This window comes from Brienomyrus brachyistius, chromosome 5 (genome assembly GCF_023856365.1).
Source record: "Brienomyrus brachyistius isolate T26 chromosome 5, BBRACH_0.4, whole genome shotgun sequence".
NCBI classification, from domain to species: domain Eukaryota; kingdom Metazoa; phylum Chordata; class Actinopteri; order Osteoglossiformes; family Mormyridae; genus Brienomyrus; species Brienomyrus brachyistius.
Window position 1 is genome coordinate 38,617,199 of NC_064537.1, and position 17,907 is coordinate 38,635,105.

The window sequence follows — 17,907 nt, forward strand, 5'->3', positions numbered from 1 at the left end:
GCATAGTAAATTGTTGAGTACCTTTCACAGTATAATACAATTTATCATAAATAAAGTGCCTGTCACTTAAAATAACTGTACACTGCATGGTTAAACTGCATGTTTGAAGTAAAGTACTGATGTGATCTACAAGCTTGGCTTGGTTCCAGGCTGGAGACAAGTTGAGACCAGAATAAAATGTTTTGCCCACTTTTTCCAAAATACCCAGCTGAAGGAAACTTTGCCAACTGGTAACATATGATATGACATCCCAGAATGTCCTAATCCATCTATTCATGCACCTTCCACTCCTATTTCCAGTAGAGGGGTTCGGGGGCACCTGACGTCTGGCCCAGGCAACGTGGGGCATAAGACTAGACAGGATGATGCCAGTCCTTCGCAGAAAGCATTTCATAATGAATTCACAAAAATGTAGATCGTTCTTATCTGCTCTAATAGGGGTCAAATGAAGGCAATTATTTTGAGGTTATTACCTACTTTCATCTAGCAATATAAGACAACAGCAGCATCCACACCAACAATCTTTGAAATACCTACATTGTGTGTGTGTGTGTGTGTGTGTGGGGGGGGGGGGGGGGGTTACATTGTGGGGACATTCTCCCCAGTCTCCACAAGGGTAACCACAATTTTATAAAAATCCATTAATGTAATCAAAAATGAAATAGCCAAAAGTCTAGTATTTTGTTTGGTTGTTTACGGTTACATTTTAGGCCTGGGTAAGGAGAGTTGAATGGAGAGTCCCCACAAAGATATGAATATTAACAATGTGCTTGTGTGTGTTTTTGTGCATGTGTGTACAAAATACAAAAAATTACACACTGAAGCCACAAAGTTAATCATAAAGCCCTTTAAATTAAAATTAATGTGCGCAAAGAAACATCTTTTGTGATAAAATTATGAAATTTACACCAGACAACACTGCCCTAACAGGCAAAACACAGTGACTATGCTGACACCCATGTGTGTAGTAGCTAGCTAAATGATCGTGAATTCAAAATCAAGCATAACTGAACTAAGATGTTTTGTCACTGGATAAAACAGAACCCAAGAGATCCGTTTTGATAAAATAAGCAGACACTGTGTTTTGCTGTTGCATGGCAAAATGTACGAAATGTGTGAAATACGATTTAAAAGCTGTCATCCTTGCCAGCCACATTGTTAGGTAGCAAACAAACTCAACAATCGTCTTGCTAAAGCTCTTGAGGGAAAACTGAGCCCCTCACAATGCTGTTGATTGAAGCTTTTGAAGCTAGCTATAAACAAAATGGGTCCATTGCTCTTTCCTCATCACCCCTTGGAGTTGACTTCTGAAAAAAAAATATATTCAGGATTTTATTAGTAACTTTTTTGAATGCTGAAGATTTGTTGTCATGTATTTTCAAAGTTAATTGAACGAATCTATCAATCAAACGTTTTATTTGTCACATACACAATTAAACTCAGTACAACGTGTAATGAAATGCCTGGTTGCCTAACGCCAAGACTGTGATAACAGGAGACATAAGTATGGAGACAAATTATTAAAAAATAAACAATAATCATAAATAATCAGAGCATGTTTTTTTCTATTCAACTGGGAAAAGTTTAATATGAATGGCAGTTTTAAATCATCTCTTGCATTACACCCAATGAAGATTATTTAAATACACTTTATGTCTGAACTGGAAACCAGATATAACAGAACCGAAGCAATTGCCTAACAAGTTAGCTACTACAGAAAAGCGCCGATATACCTTAACAATTACCCAACAATTTCATATATATTTATAACTTGCAAAATAATTACAATGAAATGGAAACTATTTAACAATTAAATTTTTTTTTTAACAATATACCCAGACACTGTTATTCATGTTGACATGTTATTTTTAACTGATGTATCATTCTGATTGATGAGGTACTTTCATGCCCTATAAGAAAATGTGTCTGATATGGACAAAAATGAGAAGTGGCCATGAAGCAAAACATTTCTGTTGGTGTGAGCAGACATCAGCAGTTAGAGGTCTCAGGCCAAATCCCCTGGAAGATTCAGGAGTCAGAAAGGGATGACAGTTCCAAGACACCTTGAATTAAGTGACACCCTTAAAGATCACAGAGCCAATGGGAGAGTCCCAACTGGCCTAAACTTCTCTTCTACTTCAGTTCTGTCTTGTTAGGATGTCTCAATCACTCAATCAAGCTCTTTCCTTATACCAGTAATTATTTGTACATAATTTAACCAGTTTTTGGTATAGCTTTACAACATGATATTTTTAAATTTTTTTTAATCGATTATAGATGGTGCGATTTAAAGCAATTTACACTACCAGTCAAAAGTTTTTGCACACTCTGAGATTTTCTACATTTGCATGTTACTCACTTAACATTTACTAAAAATACACTCAGTATTCTTTGGTAATAAATAAGGTTACAGTATGTTCACCATAAGAGTACCTTTATTGGCAAGAAAATGTTATATCTTTGATTCATCAAAGTAACCTCCTCTAGCAGTTATAAAAATAGAGAAAATTTGAGGCATTCTTTCTACAAGGGACATTAAATGCTGCTCTGTTTCATGGGATGAAATAGTGCATTTAAAGGTAAAAGACAGCCTAGAATTTGACTATGCCATCACTACACAACCAGCTAATAAGATGTCAGACATGCACTGTTACATATTCTTTCCATGTTATAAAGGAAACTTCTTTTATTTGACACATATTTTTACAAATATTTGACTATAGTTTCCAATGCTTAATAAGAATAAAAATCAGCAGTTTATGAAATAATTGGAAAAGTGGTAGGAACCTGTGGTGTGAAAAAGCTTTTGACTGGTAGTGTACATAGCAAAATAGTAGGCAAAAGAGTAAAAGGATAAGCATATTGAAAGCAAATGGAAGCAACTGAAGTATGTTTTCAATTAATTTTGCGAATCAGTGTGTCACACACAATTTAGTAAGGTATAGTGCACATATACATATACAAAGCATTTTTAGATATGAATATATGCTACCAATTGTCCGTTTACCCTTGTCCATCTATGCTACACCATACTATGAAAGTTTGTTTTGTTCAGTGTGTTTTTCACACTATGGTAATAGACAAAACTGATCCTCTATCAGGCTTCAGTTGATTGTTTGTTTTTCAGGTTCATGTTCCTGTTTATTTTCTAATAATATTTGTCCTGCAAAATCAGAATTGTGCTCTTTTAAAACGAAATCAAATACAGAGAAGAGTACAACCAACTTTGATTCCATATAATGAGCACAGATTTTTCTAATATTTATTGTTTTCTCACATAAGTGGTATTAGCTGAGCATTTATTGTACTAAAATTCACCGGAAGTCTTTTTATTTTAAGTTTATTTTATAAAAGGAAATTGAAAAAGTAAACTCTGACTAAAGGTTGCTGAAATGTTTTAATGATATCACTGTTAGATCTGAGTGTTGAAGTGACAAACCTAATGCAAACTGGACCTTTACAAAAATACATCAAATCACTGTGCACATCAAATCACTGTATTCTCATCAAATATCAGTATACAATCTACAGCTGTTAACCTTTACAACTAGTCAAGGACTGCTCTCAGGGAATTCCTGCAGTTCTCCCTGTGATGAAAGATTGCAATAAAGAAGATTAAAATATTGCAACTGTATTTCGTACTCGATCGTTTTTCACTACGTTGATTTCAGAAACAGATGGCTCACAGAAGCCAGAATTATTATAAACAGGTGCATAATATTTTAAATTTCCAACAAAAACAAACCAAATACATAGCACCTTTAATTCCTGAAGGCGTTCTGATTTTTCAGGTCAAAATTTAGTAACTAATATGTTTTCAGTATACAAAGGAAATATTGGTGACTCACCTCTGTTGACTTCAATAACCTCTTCTTGTGCTACGGGTCGGCCTCCTCCTGATTCGGCAGTCCCACCCAGGTTTCCTATGATTCCCTCTGGTGAGACAGTGGCTATAGCAAGGGCGTCTGTTTTACAGTACCCCGGTGACCCTGGCATGGGGGCCCTGGGAGTATGCTTGTACTTCTTCTTGGGCAGCTTCTGTTTGGCCATAGCCAGGGAATAATACAGCCCAAAATTGTTTACGATGACGGGCACTGGCATGGCGATGGTCAACACACCAGTCAATGCACACATTGCTCCCACCAGCTTGCCACTCCACGTGACTGGCCACATGTCTCCATAGCCTAATGTGGTCATGGTCACCACAGCCCACCAGAACCCAATTGGAATGTTTGTGAAGGTTGTGTGAGCACTTCCAGTGTAATCATCTGGGGCAGCGCCAACTCTCTCAGCATAGTAAATCAAAGTGGCAAAGATGAGCACCCCTAAGGCTAAGAAGATGACGAGTAGAAAGAACTCACTGATGCTGGATCTGAGAGTTTGGATCAGTACTCGGAGGCCTATGAAGTGGCGGGTCAGCTTGAAGACTCTCAGGATTCGGACGAAACGCATAACTCGCAGAATGCCCAGAATGTCCGTAGCTACTTTGTTTTCTACGCCGGCTAATGCTAGCTCCAGGTAGAAGGGCACGATGGAGACAAAGTCGATATTGTTAAGGAAGGACTTGAAGTACTCGACTTTGCTGGGGCAGAAGACCACTCTCACCGAGGCTTCGATGGTGAACCAGATGACACACATTCCCTCCACGTAGATGAGCCAGCCGACAGGTTCAATCTCATAGGAGGTTTTCTCCTGAGTGACATTGCCCACGGTCACGTTTTTGACAATCGGGATGACGACGTTGAAGACCTCACATGTCTCCATACAGAATGTTGCAATGGAGATAAGGATGAAACACAGGGAGACTAATGCAACATACTACAGGGCGAGAGAAAGAAAAGGGAAGATGAGTCAATATAAACACATTGAGGTAAAACACATGGAATACAGACCTAGCACTGACCTGTTACTATAAAGTATTGTGCTTTGATGCTGATCTAAGTATAAATAAATATATGACGGATTGAATGGACACTGTACAGCTCATTAACAGTACATTCAGGAACATTACGCTAAGCTGCTGAATAAAAATAGAATATTGGTCCCAATTGGATGGATGCTAAAGAACATCATCATTGACCTGTAAATTAAAGCTACAGTGGACCATTGCTTGGATGTGAAGGTCTAGGGAGAAATTAAAGATGGAGGATCTAATTGCTACAGATGGAAAAAAGGGGACGGTTAATCTTGTATGAGTCCACTTAATGCGGACGTCTCACTGAGACTGCTCTGGGGTAGGACAAGGAGAAGAGAGAACACAAGGGAGGGTCAAGCAGAACGAACGATCAATTACAGCACTAAGGGGAACCACAATTAAAAAACCGGGGATATCATCTCTGTTCTAAATTCTCTCTCTCTCTCTCTCTCTCTCTCTCTCTCTCTCTCTCTCTCTCTCTATATATATATATATATATATATATATATATATATATATATATATATATATATATATATATATATATATATATATATATATATATATATATTCAATCAGTATATGTAGCTACTAGGTGTGTAATGATTCTCCAAATCCACGGTTCGATTTTTGATCCATGGTTTGGTTCATACACTAAAGAGAATAACACTGAAGAACATGTTAGCGTAACTTAACTTCACATAAAATAACTAAAACAAAAATAAGTTAAAAACCTTCTCTGGTTGAGGAAGATTTTATGAAGCACAACAACCTGTGTGTGTTTTGTCTACGAGCCGACTGCCTGCCCCATACTCCACAGAATATCTGAAATACTCCCACACTGCTGACTTGAAAGTGCCCGAGGGTCTGCAGTCTCAGGGTTATTATCCATCTTGAGCTACTGAAATTAGCCTAGCTTTTACCGCAGGCGTGATCATTCGATCATGATTGAACCAAAACAGTCACATGACACACGCAGATGGAAGACAACAAAAATATGTGTAACGTGTAATATTAATGAAATATAAAGCTTGCTAACTTTAAATATAATATTAATTTTGTGATTTTTCAGAAGCAGGAAGAAATCAGAACTGCGACATGAGTGAACGTTTGCATGTATGCATTGCATTAACGGTTTCAGGACCGTTACACCAGTAGTAGCTAGCTATTTATCCATATTGGATTTTTTTTTTTGAACGAAACCTTGTTTCTTCTCTCTGTTCCACCATTTTTACCTCTTGCTCATGTCTATAATGCCATTAACAGCTGAAATGCATGTGCAACAAATTGTATTGAATTATAGTAAGTAATGCAGCTACATTGCACAAATCATATTACAAACACAAGTGCGTACATATGAGCTCACATCTGAAGGTCAGCCTTCACAAATGTCTCTTTGACTGACGAGCGGGCACTATATACATAACTGACGAGCAGCTAGATTTAGGTCTGGAATACTCTGATGAGAATAATGGGCTTGTCAGGATCATTCTCTGCGCTTATTATTAGGATGAGCTAATTTAATAAACCCATGAGAGCTTGTCCTAAAAAACGTGAACCGAAGCACTCTTTGGGTGTTGGAAAAAATACAGCACGGATGTAATGAATGTCAAAACCCCAGAGACCAGATTTCTCGTACTATGTGTTTATTATATAAACATCAGGAAATAGCTACCTGAAATAGATCAATGATATTTCATTTCAAAACTCTGCATATAGGTATTAATGACAATATATCCAAAGTATTAATAATTATGAATCAGAATAAATCAATATTATGTGAGTATGCTATAAAACAAATGTACATAATAAATACTATGACCAGTAAAGTTAAATATTTTATCTATAGACGCTTTCAGGAACGAATGTGTAAATGAAGTGTGCATGTTTTATCCATTTGTTTGGTTTTAAAGCACATCATGTTACTATATTATCACTCAACTGGATTGCGCTTCATAGTGCAACTGTCATCTGCCAACAAGATCTCCATAGTATTTCACTTGGCACTTCCATAACGGTTCCCCCTCTTGCCAAAAGCTTCTCCTTGGGGACATTTCTTGGCCCAACTAAACCATAACGAAAAGCTACCACTTTCTTTTAACCAGGCCAGATCATGGGGTCTAAATCCCACAGTAACAAACACATGAAACTGCAATGGTATAATTTTCAAAGACAATCTATACTGACATATAATAAGTGCTGCTTTTTTAAAAAATATAAAAAATATTGTTTAGGAATTGGCACTAAAATAGCACTAAAAGTACGCAAGCATTACATGAATTATTGCGTCGATTTAAATGACTTCAACTTAAGTTTAGGGCGGATTTAAAAACTTGTCTTCTTACACATTGAATTGCTTCTCCTTCGCATATCTAGATGATCACAGTGAGCAGATTTTCTCATAATTAGTAAATAAATTAAAGAATATAAAACAGCTGTAGTCAGTGAATCCTATGGCTTTGGGGCTCTGCTGGAGATAATGTGCTCCAAGGATGCTTTCATTTACATGTAACGTAAAGGCTGCTATTTGAATCTTGAAAAATTATAATTAAACTTGTTGGCACTTCTGTCGATGCCTATCCGTTCATTTCTACGGGCAAAGCCCTAATCCCAACAATGACAACCTGAACCCCCACCCAGCCCTAACCTTAACAATAAGTAACCAAACAAAATACAAGACTTTTGTCATTTTTATTTTTTTTAATTGCATTTTATTTATATGAAATTGAGTTTCCCCGTGAGGGGGGCGAAAAAATGGACCCCACAACACCATATATATATATAACCCACACAGACACACACACACATACGCCTTTCTATAAAAATGATCAGGAAGCCAAGAAACTCAACCCAGAAGCACCCAGCGTTTTTGGGAATAGCTGAAGAAGATCTGGGACGATGTGTCAGGTAATCTCCTGCTGGAACTTGTGAAGCAAATGCTCTCTTATAAAGGCACGTGGTGGCTATTTTGAGGAATCCAAATAATGAAATTTTCCAGGCTATTTTATCTGTCTGGTTTCTCTTTTAACCTTATTTACGCATCTTCTTCCCAGTTCAGAGTTAAATGTTAGAAAACAAACCTTTTTCTGCACTGAATTACTGTTAAACTTCTCTCATACATTCCATTTACTACCCTTCTCTATCTGAAATGAACCGCAAGCAGAAATGTTTGTTATTCATGCATGGACATATAATGATAATTCATTTTAAAAGACCAATTAAGATGACAATGCATCCTGTCAAGATTTAGGAATGGAACACTGCACTGAACCAAAATGCCAGTCATTAACTTTACATGCATCCAGCTTTTAAATAAAATCAAGATAAGAGAAAAAAAATGCCATAACAATTGATGGTGGACATGAACTTCTAGAGAGTCCAATATATCCTAGCTGTTGTTTGTACTTTAGAAATTTGCATATTGGCACATCTAGGAAAGTGGTACACCTATCATCCAAACCACTCTTGAAATTCCGCATTCGCCAAGTGGATTCAGTGTCAAGAGGCCCCCGACTGTTTGAGCCCTGTACAGCATCTAATTAGCTGATGTGTTAAAGATGTTTCCAGAAACGTTGCCATACCATGAATACTGTGAATGTAGCCTGAGACATTACACCCCCAGCGGGCTAGAAAACGTAAATGTGGGACCACATTAATCATTCATCCCACCAACTTTCAATGTCCAAAGGAACCCAAAGTGCGAGGTTTGTTTTAGTTGGTGTTTGTTCCATTTAGCGTGATGTTCAGCATGTTCAAAGCAACGTTTATGCTAAAGGTGAGATTCCCTGTAGCGTTCTGGTTTCCTAATCTTTCAGTTCCCATAAATCTTTGATGCTATAGGAATATGAGAAGTAGTGGGCATGGTGACAAAAGCGTCAGTGCAATTTGTGGAAACAGGCAAACGATGGACCGCGATGACAGGCGACAGACGAGAAAGCTTGCAGTAGCGGAAAGAGTAATAAGCAACAGCTATTGTTCACAAAAATGTTGAATGGTCAGTTAGACTTGTCCGGGTCCAACATTGCCTGTGTGCTTTTTGCAGCTTCTCTTTCTTTGCCTTCCCCCATCCCTTCTCTCCTCCTCGCTCCCTCATTTTGCTTAATGCGAACTACATCACAGGCCGCTGCTGGGGAGCCTCCCTCCCGTTGCAATTTGCTCACTTGCTGCCCCGCTCCTTCCTCCCACAAACCCCTCCCTTCCTGTTGCTGTCTGACTTCGTCATTATTTATGCACTTCAGCTCCATCACTTCCTGCATCACACACACAGCGCCAAAAGTTTGCCCTCATTCTGTACAATACGTACAAATGTCCATGTACAAATATAATTAAATCTAATGATTCCTGTTTTTCTAAAATCAAAAGTTCAGACACAGCATGTACAGCCAAGCTCATTCAGCATCTCAGTGCTGTATCTAAGGGATGGGAAAGTGAAATTTACATGGAAAAAATAATACATGACTATTATGTGCTAGAGACTGAGAAGAATCTTAGTTGGGGGGAGCATGATAGGGTTTGGAAAAAAAATAAAACATGATAGAATTAATAAACTTGCGGCCCCATGAGTATTATTATTATGGGGTTCATAAGAAGTAGGGAAAGGAAGCCTTGGAGCAAAAAGTAAGTGGAGATGTTAGAGAGAGCAGGAGAGATGGTATCAAGGCATGCTATTAGCCTGACAGAGTGACTTTATGCATTTGGGACAGCACTGGAGAGCTCATTAAAATGTGGTAATATGGAGATGACTTTTAACTGTGTCACACGGAACAGTGAGAAAGAAACAAAAGAGAAGATTGGCAGTTACTTTCTGTGCCCAGAGTAGCATGACCAATAGGCTTCTGTTTGGCTTGTTAAAAATATGACTGTTTGTGACAGGTATGCTGCTTACTTTCAGTGCCTCTATGTTGATCCTTGCATTGACTGCACCATTACAGGGCTATAATGAACTGGACACGAGCATCTAACTCACGGGTGGCAGTAGGTGTATAAGAATGTTTTGTTTAAATATATGGGAAAAAAACATGGAAACAGGTCCAAAATAAGAAAATCACTTCAAAGAGACGGAATAGGTTACAGTATGTGCCATTCAAAAATGAGGGATTTGAGCCAACAAATTTATGTGACCGTTAGGTGATATGGTACATTCTGAAGTGACTGGAGAGTAAATTGAAAGAGGGGGACATGGGATTTGTCCAGTATCTAACTTATCAACATTAAGTGCAAGATAAATATATCAACATAATTATGGTATGTCCAGTACAACTTTATTTTGATGTAAAAACAACAGATTAGATTATTCACAAGAGCTATTTAAAGTTAGTTGTCAGTTAAATTCTACCAGATCAAGTCTGAATATAACTTAAGTATTAAGGCTAAGCTTGAGTTATTTTTAGGTCCTAAATTAAGCCTCAAATAAAAGTTAGACTTGAAACCATGAAAATTTTAAGATCCCATCACAAATTAACAATTGCGCATAAAATTTCAATCTACTCTCATAACCATAATATGGATTCCTGGCCATCTGCAACTAGTGAGCCTGGGTATATCTAAAAAAAGTTTATAGAAGTTAGTTTCACTTCACTATAGCACATCAACCACTGAAGCTTTAACCAGCTGCCCTGCTTGGTAGTGGGTTGGAAAGGAAGAGAAACCACAATCCTGCACCACCAGACAACCAGTAGGGGGCAGTCTTGTAGAGCACCAGTGATGCTTCACTTGAACTTAACTTCACTGACATCACTGTGTTGGAAAACAAAGGGCTAAAAACAGAGTGGCAGGTGAAGAGAAATGATAAGAAAACCAAAAAAAGTAATGAAATGGAAGATGTGAGCAGTACTGCCTGTGCGGCTGTTAGCAAAATAAATCAGATAGATAGATAGATAGATAGATAGATAGATAGATAGATAGATAGATAGATAGATTTAGAGATTGATTGATTGATTGATTGATTAAGAAATAACATCCTGGACCTTAGCGATTGTTTCCTATCCACTTAACTCTTTATCTCCCAGTTCCCGTACTTCCTGCCTCTCTCATTTCCCTTCCCATGTCATTTAGAGTACAGAATATGCTTATGCAGCATATATCTGCATCAAACTAAATGCATTAAAAGGTAGTGTCACCCTGCTGTGTTCAACTTGCAACATCAGTGACATAAAACACTGAGGCAGGTCATTATGTTACAGCATTTGCTTACCAGATATTTTTAAAGCAGGAAGCTTATGCTTTTAAGCCACTTTGATTCATTCATGTTTTTCCCAGAATTCTTTTTTTTTTTTTTGTATCTTATGGCAACAGTGATTCTGTATCAGGAATCCTTGGAATCTTAGACAATTCCACAAGGCAGGATACGCCTAGAACAGGAGGATATTTTATTGCAGGTAGACACACATTAGAGATGGGCCTGTGGACAGTGGCTGAATACGCAGACTCCACAAACATATACACACACACACACACAGTTATTTAAGGCCTGAGGGCTTCCCATTCAGCACCACATTGCCCCTACACCTCCTTAGCCTCTTTATTGCTGAATAACAGCGAATGCAATCTGGGCCAGACAGCACTGCTTACAGCAGCACTTCCCCTCCTGGTTGCAGTCCTGGAGGACTAAGCAGACCAACTGCTTCCAGAACAGTGTCAGACCCGCAGGCTGTTACGGTGCTGTGTGCAAGTGGAGAAAGACCCAGATTAACGTGAAGATGACCACGGCGTTTACATTTACGGGACAATCCAGAGATGCATATGATTGACAGCTGGGGAGAGTAATGTTCCTCATTCAGGCAAAGGAGAAAAGGATGAACCAGCAGTAGGTGCTGCCACTCATGGAACATGATCCCCCAGCCCAGGGGGATGTGATGTTCATGCAAAGGGTCGCGACACACACTGCATGTCCCGGCGCTGCACTGCTCCGTGTGAGAATGCAGGCTTCCTTTAAACCCTTCTTTCAAGCACCTAACAGTTGATTCAACTAATTACTGTGCTGGTGGAACTCATTTAGCAGTCTGTCCCAGTACTGCGGCTATTTTAAGAGGTCTGGAGGGCTTCCTGGAACAGCTCTCCTTCCAACATTGGAAAAGTCCCAGTGCGAAAGAAGAAGGCACGAAAAAAAAAAATCAATGAAGATGTTCACCTCATTATGATTATGAGGGGAGTCAGGAGTGTATGCTGATGAAAAGATGAAAGAAGCCTTTGGCAGGGAGGCATTGCATTGCACCCGAAAAAGATGCACTGGGCACGCAGCTTCAGTCACATGTGTGGTTGTAAGTGCTGACTCCACGCTTCGTGTGGTATGTTTTAACTGCACTGCTTAGCGACATATTTACTGCAGCATATTGGAGCACTGGAGCACGTTACCATTGGAGCTGCATAAGGCAGCCTTTGTTTCAGCACCAAGGACAGGGCCCAGCCCCCCGCTGGTCGCTCCCATCTCCCCACCACACAGCCGGGACCAGAGTCCCTCTGTCATGTAATAATTACTGTTGTCGGGTGGCGGCATACACTACAACGCTGCTGACTGCATGGGGAAGACAAGGCACTTGTCACATGGAGACAGAGGACAGTGCTGTTGAAAGTTGGCAGCACTACCACCGTGCCTGCAGGTAAGGACTGTGTACCTGAAACAAGCCTGACAGCAGAAGACACCTATTAACAGTGACTGAGAAGTAGAGAAGGTAACGAAGAGAAGGGCAAGCAGAGTCTCTCTGACTCGAACAAATAAATAAGAAGGTTAATACAGATTTTCAGTGACAAAATTGGCTATAACAGAGGCAATGATCAGCATCATAAGCTAAGTCCAAACCCCAACGTTGCCCTCCTACATCAAGAGGATGTAATGGGGAGGCACGACTGAAATGCCCAGTTTTGACAGACATTCAATCCAAGATGCTTCTCAGTTCACAGGCTACTAAAGTCTCCCCCCAGGGACCTCAAGACAGTCCGCATTTTTGTTTATTCCCAGTTCCCAACAAATTTGTTGCAGGTATTTAGTGTTATTGATTGGCTGGGAGTTGGGAAGGAGCAAAAATGTGGGCTGTCTGGGGGTCCCTGTGGGCTGAGATGGGAAACACTGTCCTGGGATTTGGACTTGGGAAAACAATGGTATTCAACTTGATCTCATTTCTACATTCGCCGTTAATCCCCATAGAAAAATCCAGCCTGATTGTGTCACTTGCTATTTGCCCAGGCAGTTGGGCAAAAGTAGGGGATAAAAACGGCCAGATGATAAGTGGAAAGAAACAACATATAAAGGAAAAGGACAAATGTCTTCTTTATAAAAAAAAATTGGAAATTATAATAATAGTTTGTAACAAAGGGAATCTACATCAATGCAATTTTTTTTTTTTTTTTTACGCTATGTCAACAATATTGCAAAATATCAGTCAAATGATGCCTATTCCCACTGACCGAATAATTTTATGATGTTGGATAAATTCATTTCTGTGAGACAAACATGCAGATGTGCATTATGGGGGGGGGGCTACTAGAATTCTCCACTGAGGAAGAGAAAATCTGTCATCAGCTGTCTGTGTGAAGTACATCCAGGAACGGAGAGGCCCAGGACCCAGTGAGGGTAGCCCTCCACTGCAGGCTCACACAGCAGGAGCCCGGGGAAAGCCGGACAGACAGGGTCTGTGGAGGCTCTGACCCAGCACCACCTGGGGGAGTAGCACGCAGCTCAGCGGTTAAGGTGCTGTGCCTGTGATCGGAAAGCTGATGATCAGCAGAGGAGTATCTCTGTTGGGTCTTTGAGCGAGGGCCAGAACCCTCGATTGCTTCAGACACACTGTCTCACCCTGCTTTCTGAACAAATGTACATCGGTTTTGATTTTTTTAAAAAGTATCAGCTGAATAAGTAAAATGTAAATGTAGTACAGAGATGCCAAGCTGCCTTGTAAATACATTCAATCTCTGAACCCTGACCTCACTGGAGGAACACCCTGCACACAGCTTATTGATTTCAAAATACAAACATTACTTAGGATCTACTCTTTCAACTGCTGTTAGTCTTTTAACTGAGTCAATACACGACAGAGGTGAAAGGTCTGTGATTCAAATCCCAGGCACAGTTCGTATTTCCTCTAGGAAAGGTAACATCAAAAATGAAAATTAAACCCTGGGAATATATAAAATGCAAAATCAGGAACAAAGGTGCCTGGACATATTTGTCATGGGGAAGTAATGTAAAAGAATATGCCTTTTCACTGATCCTAATAAAAGGTAATGTAATACATATTTAAACTGTAAAACTGATCTGACTGCTAAAACATCCAGATACAAGATTCAATTTCAGTGAAAGGACAGAAAAAAAAGCACTGATCAACAATAAAAGCATTTTGTTTAAAAGGGAATATTAAAAAGCAGATGATGCAATATACAGTAAATATATTTGAATCGATAGCTTTAGAGAGAAAACCAGAGTAGCTTAAAAAAAGATCATCGTTGAGTGTTTTGGATTTGGCCAAAGCAGATCGCTGCTCATAGAAAATAAAAAGTGAGTAAAGCACAAACAACTAAATATTTCTCATTTAGCCAGACAGGAAGTTTGACAGCAATGAAGTGCTTCTTCCACCCACCTCCCTGCTCTTTATCTTTTCAATGGGCTGAATAACTGACACACAATAAGTGTCCTTATATTGCCTATGTTTACGAGCAATCGTAATGTGACTGATACTTTGTTTTAAGAAAGGGGGACCAAGTGCCTGCGGTAAGTGGAGTTGTGTTCATGTCCCAGACAATGTGCGAGTGTCCAAACTAGTGATAAATATGAAAACTGAGAGGACAATATTCAGAAGGGTAGGGAATGATCTTTGGGAATGCAACAAAATGTTTCGAGAGAATGACCCAGGGAGGTTGGGACTGGAATGAGAAACATAGATGGCCGGGTAAGGGATAAAAAGTTAAACCGATACTAACAGGCGAAAAATGGGGGGAAAAACTGATTTTAACAGTTAAAGATTTGACTGAAGCTTCTTAGGAGATGAAAGACATCCATCCATCCATCCATCCATCCATTTTTAGCAGTAACTTGTCCTATCCAGGGTCACAGGGGATCTGGAGCCTGTCCCAGAGGCTACAGGTGCAAAGCAAGTAACAACCCAGGATGAGGCACCAACCCATCGAAGGGCAAACTCACACACCATTCACTCACACACCATTCACTCACACACCATTCACTCACACACCATTCACTCACACAACATTCACTCACACACTATTCACTCACACACTATTCACTCACACACCATTCACTCACACACTATTCACTCACACACCATTCACTCACACACCATTCACTCACACACTATTCACTCACACACTATTCACGCAGACACCATTCACGCACACACCATTCACGCAGACACACACACCGACAGGCAATCTGGAAGCTCCAAGTAATCTCAGCATGTTTTTGGACTGAAGGGGAAATCTGCAGTACTGAGAGGAAACCCCATGATGATACAGGGAGAACATGCAAACTCCACAGACATGGAGTCATGAGGGAGACTCAAACCCTACTCCTACAGCTATGAGTGCTAACCACTGTGCCACAATACCTCCCTATGAAAGATGTATATGCTTGTTTTAAAAATTGCCACAGGTATGTCTGTAATTCCTGCATGTTGAATCCACTGCCACTGTCACTAACAGTTCCTGAATGCACCTATATGAGCGCAGGGTGCTGCAGGAAGACTGGAAGGGAACCCCGCAGCTGCGGACTCATGCGAATGTGAGATTACAGCGAAACTGAGAGAAAGGGGAAGGACTTGCGGATTTTTTGTCAGCTCAGAATTCGATCCAACATGGCAGCAGCGCGCTATGTGAGCTTATGCTTGCACATCTATATTCCTGCTTCCGTTGCCTGAAAGCTGCTTTAGCAAAGCTGTCCAGAGCTGTCCTGTTACCCCTGATGAAAGAGTGTTTTTTTCCCTTTGGACAAACACATCAAACCTATGGGGCCCCTAGCAAAAAACGTTTGGAAACATGTTACAATACCTTCATAAAGTATTATAAACATGGCTATAAATATTTGGTCATGCTTTACATTAACTGCACCTTCATAATGCATTCATTATGCATTCGTAGAACATTCATAAGCAGCATGTAAGTATACCTTAACACACACAGTTGAAAGTGAAGCTTGGGGTCCGTAGCCACAGTAATGCCATTTATAATAAATTTTTCCAAATGAAAACACCAGTCTAAAGAAAATACTATTACAATTTTACCTTACACACTCTCCCCACTTTGCCAATATAGTGACACAATAAAATTTTCCTCCAACAAAATTCAACGAGTTTCCCACAAAATATTTTACTGACTGGCATTGCTGGGCACAGCTACATGAAATGTTCGCTTTGATAACCGCTAACCCGCTACCTCCAAAGTTTAAATTGGCAACATTAACCAGATAAACCAGAAAAGAAAAATCTGATTTTCTACCTAACAAACATGTCTGCAAAGGTTGAAAAAGCTATATGAAATACTTGTTGAGTTATCTCACAAATGGGATAAGATGTCTGAATCTACACTTTTTTTGCCATTACTGTACAGCACTGCTTCAGTTCTTGGCCGATCTGTCTCGAAATTTGACCACTTCCAGTCTGTTATTCATACAAAACACTTACAAAGCTGGATAAAGAGCCATGCAATATTTTTAGAGTTACTGTGTTCACAATATCAAGCGCTGCTGATTCATTTTGGGGAAAAGTTTGAAAAGAATATCTGGTGTAGTCAGATAAAAGTCAGATAAAGTTTTTGCGAAGAAATAATAAGATCTATCAAATACTTCTTGATCTATCACATATCACAAGGTGAAATGTCATCTGCTTTCACTCTTCCATTTGCTGCCACTAAGCGGCATGACTTCAATTTTTGGACGCTCTTTCTCAAAAAAAATAATCCGTTCTAATTTCACACCCATACAATGCCTTTGCAAAATTTTGAAATTATTGTCTTAATGAGATCAAGGGTGAAAACTTTTTTGCTATCACTATGTGTTGCTGCTTGAATTTTGGGACAATCTGTCTCAAAATATAATCAGTTTTTGATGCTCACCCATACAGTATGAGAAATGGGCAAATTGTTTTTGCATGTGCATGGGCTACACTGGAAGAATTGCTTTGTAAGAGGACCTGTAAAATTATGGGCATATACTGCAGATTTCTCACAAGCCCAAACAGGGGTTCTGTAAAGGGGGAGAAAGTTAGGACAGATAAATTTGGAACATAATTCGATTGGTCTGCATCAGGGGCCCAACATGATATGCTTTCATGGGGCCCAAAATCTACAGCGGGGCCCCTGTGCCCAAAGCAGGGATTCTTAGAGCAAATAATAATCAAGGGCATTTAAAATGTCCACAAGTGACATTTTTTTTCCCTTTGCTTAAATAGTCTTACAAGTTTGACATTATCATGAAAAGCCCAATGCCTTAATATGCTACATTTCTATGAAAATGTTCACCTTTTAGAACAGTGTTTCCAGACCTGGTCCTCACAGACCTACAGACGGTCCACATTTTTGCTCCCTCCTAGCTCCTAGATTGTTTGCAGGTACCCAAGGGAAACACTGATCTAGAAGCATGGACACCAGCTATAAGCAGGGGGCAAAACCATGGTGAATTCTGACAGATATTTTGATAGAAGTGCAATTTTTACTGCAGACCTGGTATTTAAAAACAAAGCCTACACCCTTTTTTTTGATTGTTTTTTGACACGGACACAGACAAATCTTGCCAGGATACTTTCGAAACACAAGCAGCAGTATAAACGTATTAACATTTAATTACTAATACTTCAATATAGGTGGCTATTATGTTAAGCTTTTGGCTTCAACCTTTTCAACACTTCCTGCCTGATACGAGCAAAGTTAAAAGGTGCAGCGCTTCATTTCACCCGCAATGTAAAAACTAGCTCACCTTTAAACCAGAGCACTTACTGTAGACTCTGGATGTGACTATGCACGTTTGTCACCGTCACATGGGCAGTTTGTGTATA

At 39.5% G+C, this 17,907-nt stretch overlaps 1 protein-coding gene across 5 annotated transcripts in view; it reads right to left on the reverse strand.

Annotated features, from left to right (window-relative positions):
• LOC125742760 (potassium voltage-gated channel subfamily C member 1-like) overlaps nucleotides 1-17,907 on the reverse strand; it is a 54,395-nt gene that overhangs the window by 27,679 nt on the left and 8,809 nt on the right. For 4 of the 5 annotated variants that reach the window (XM_049015082.1, XM_049015080.1, XM_049015084.1 and 1 more), the window contains exon 2: nucleotides 3,849-4,818. In XM_049015082.1, coding sequence (XP_048871039.1) covers nucleotides 3,849-4,818 — 970 coding nt within the window. Of the gene's footprint in view, nucleotides 1-704; nucleotides 1,308-3,848; nucleotides 4,819-17,907 lie in introns of those variants that run through there. The other variant, XM_049015083.1, reaches the window with a different exon arrangement.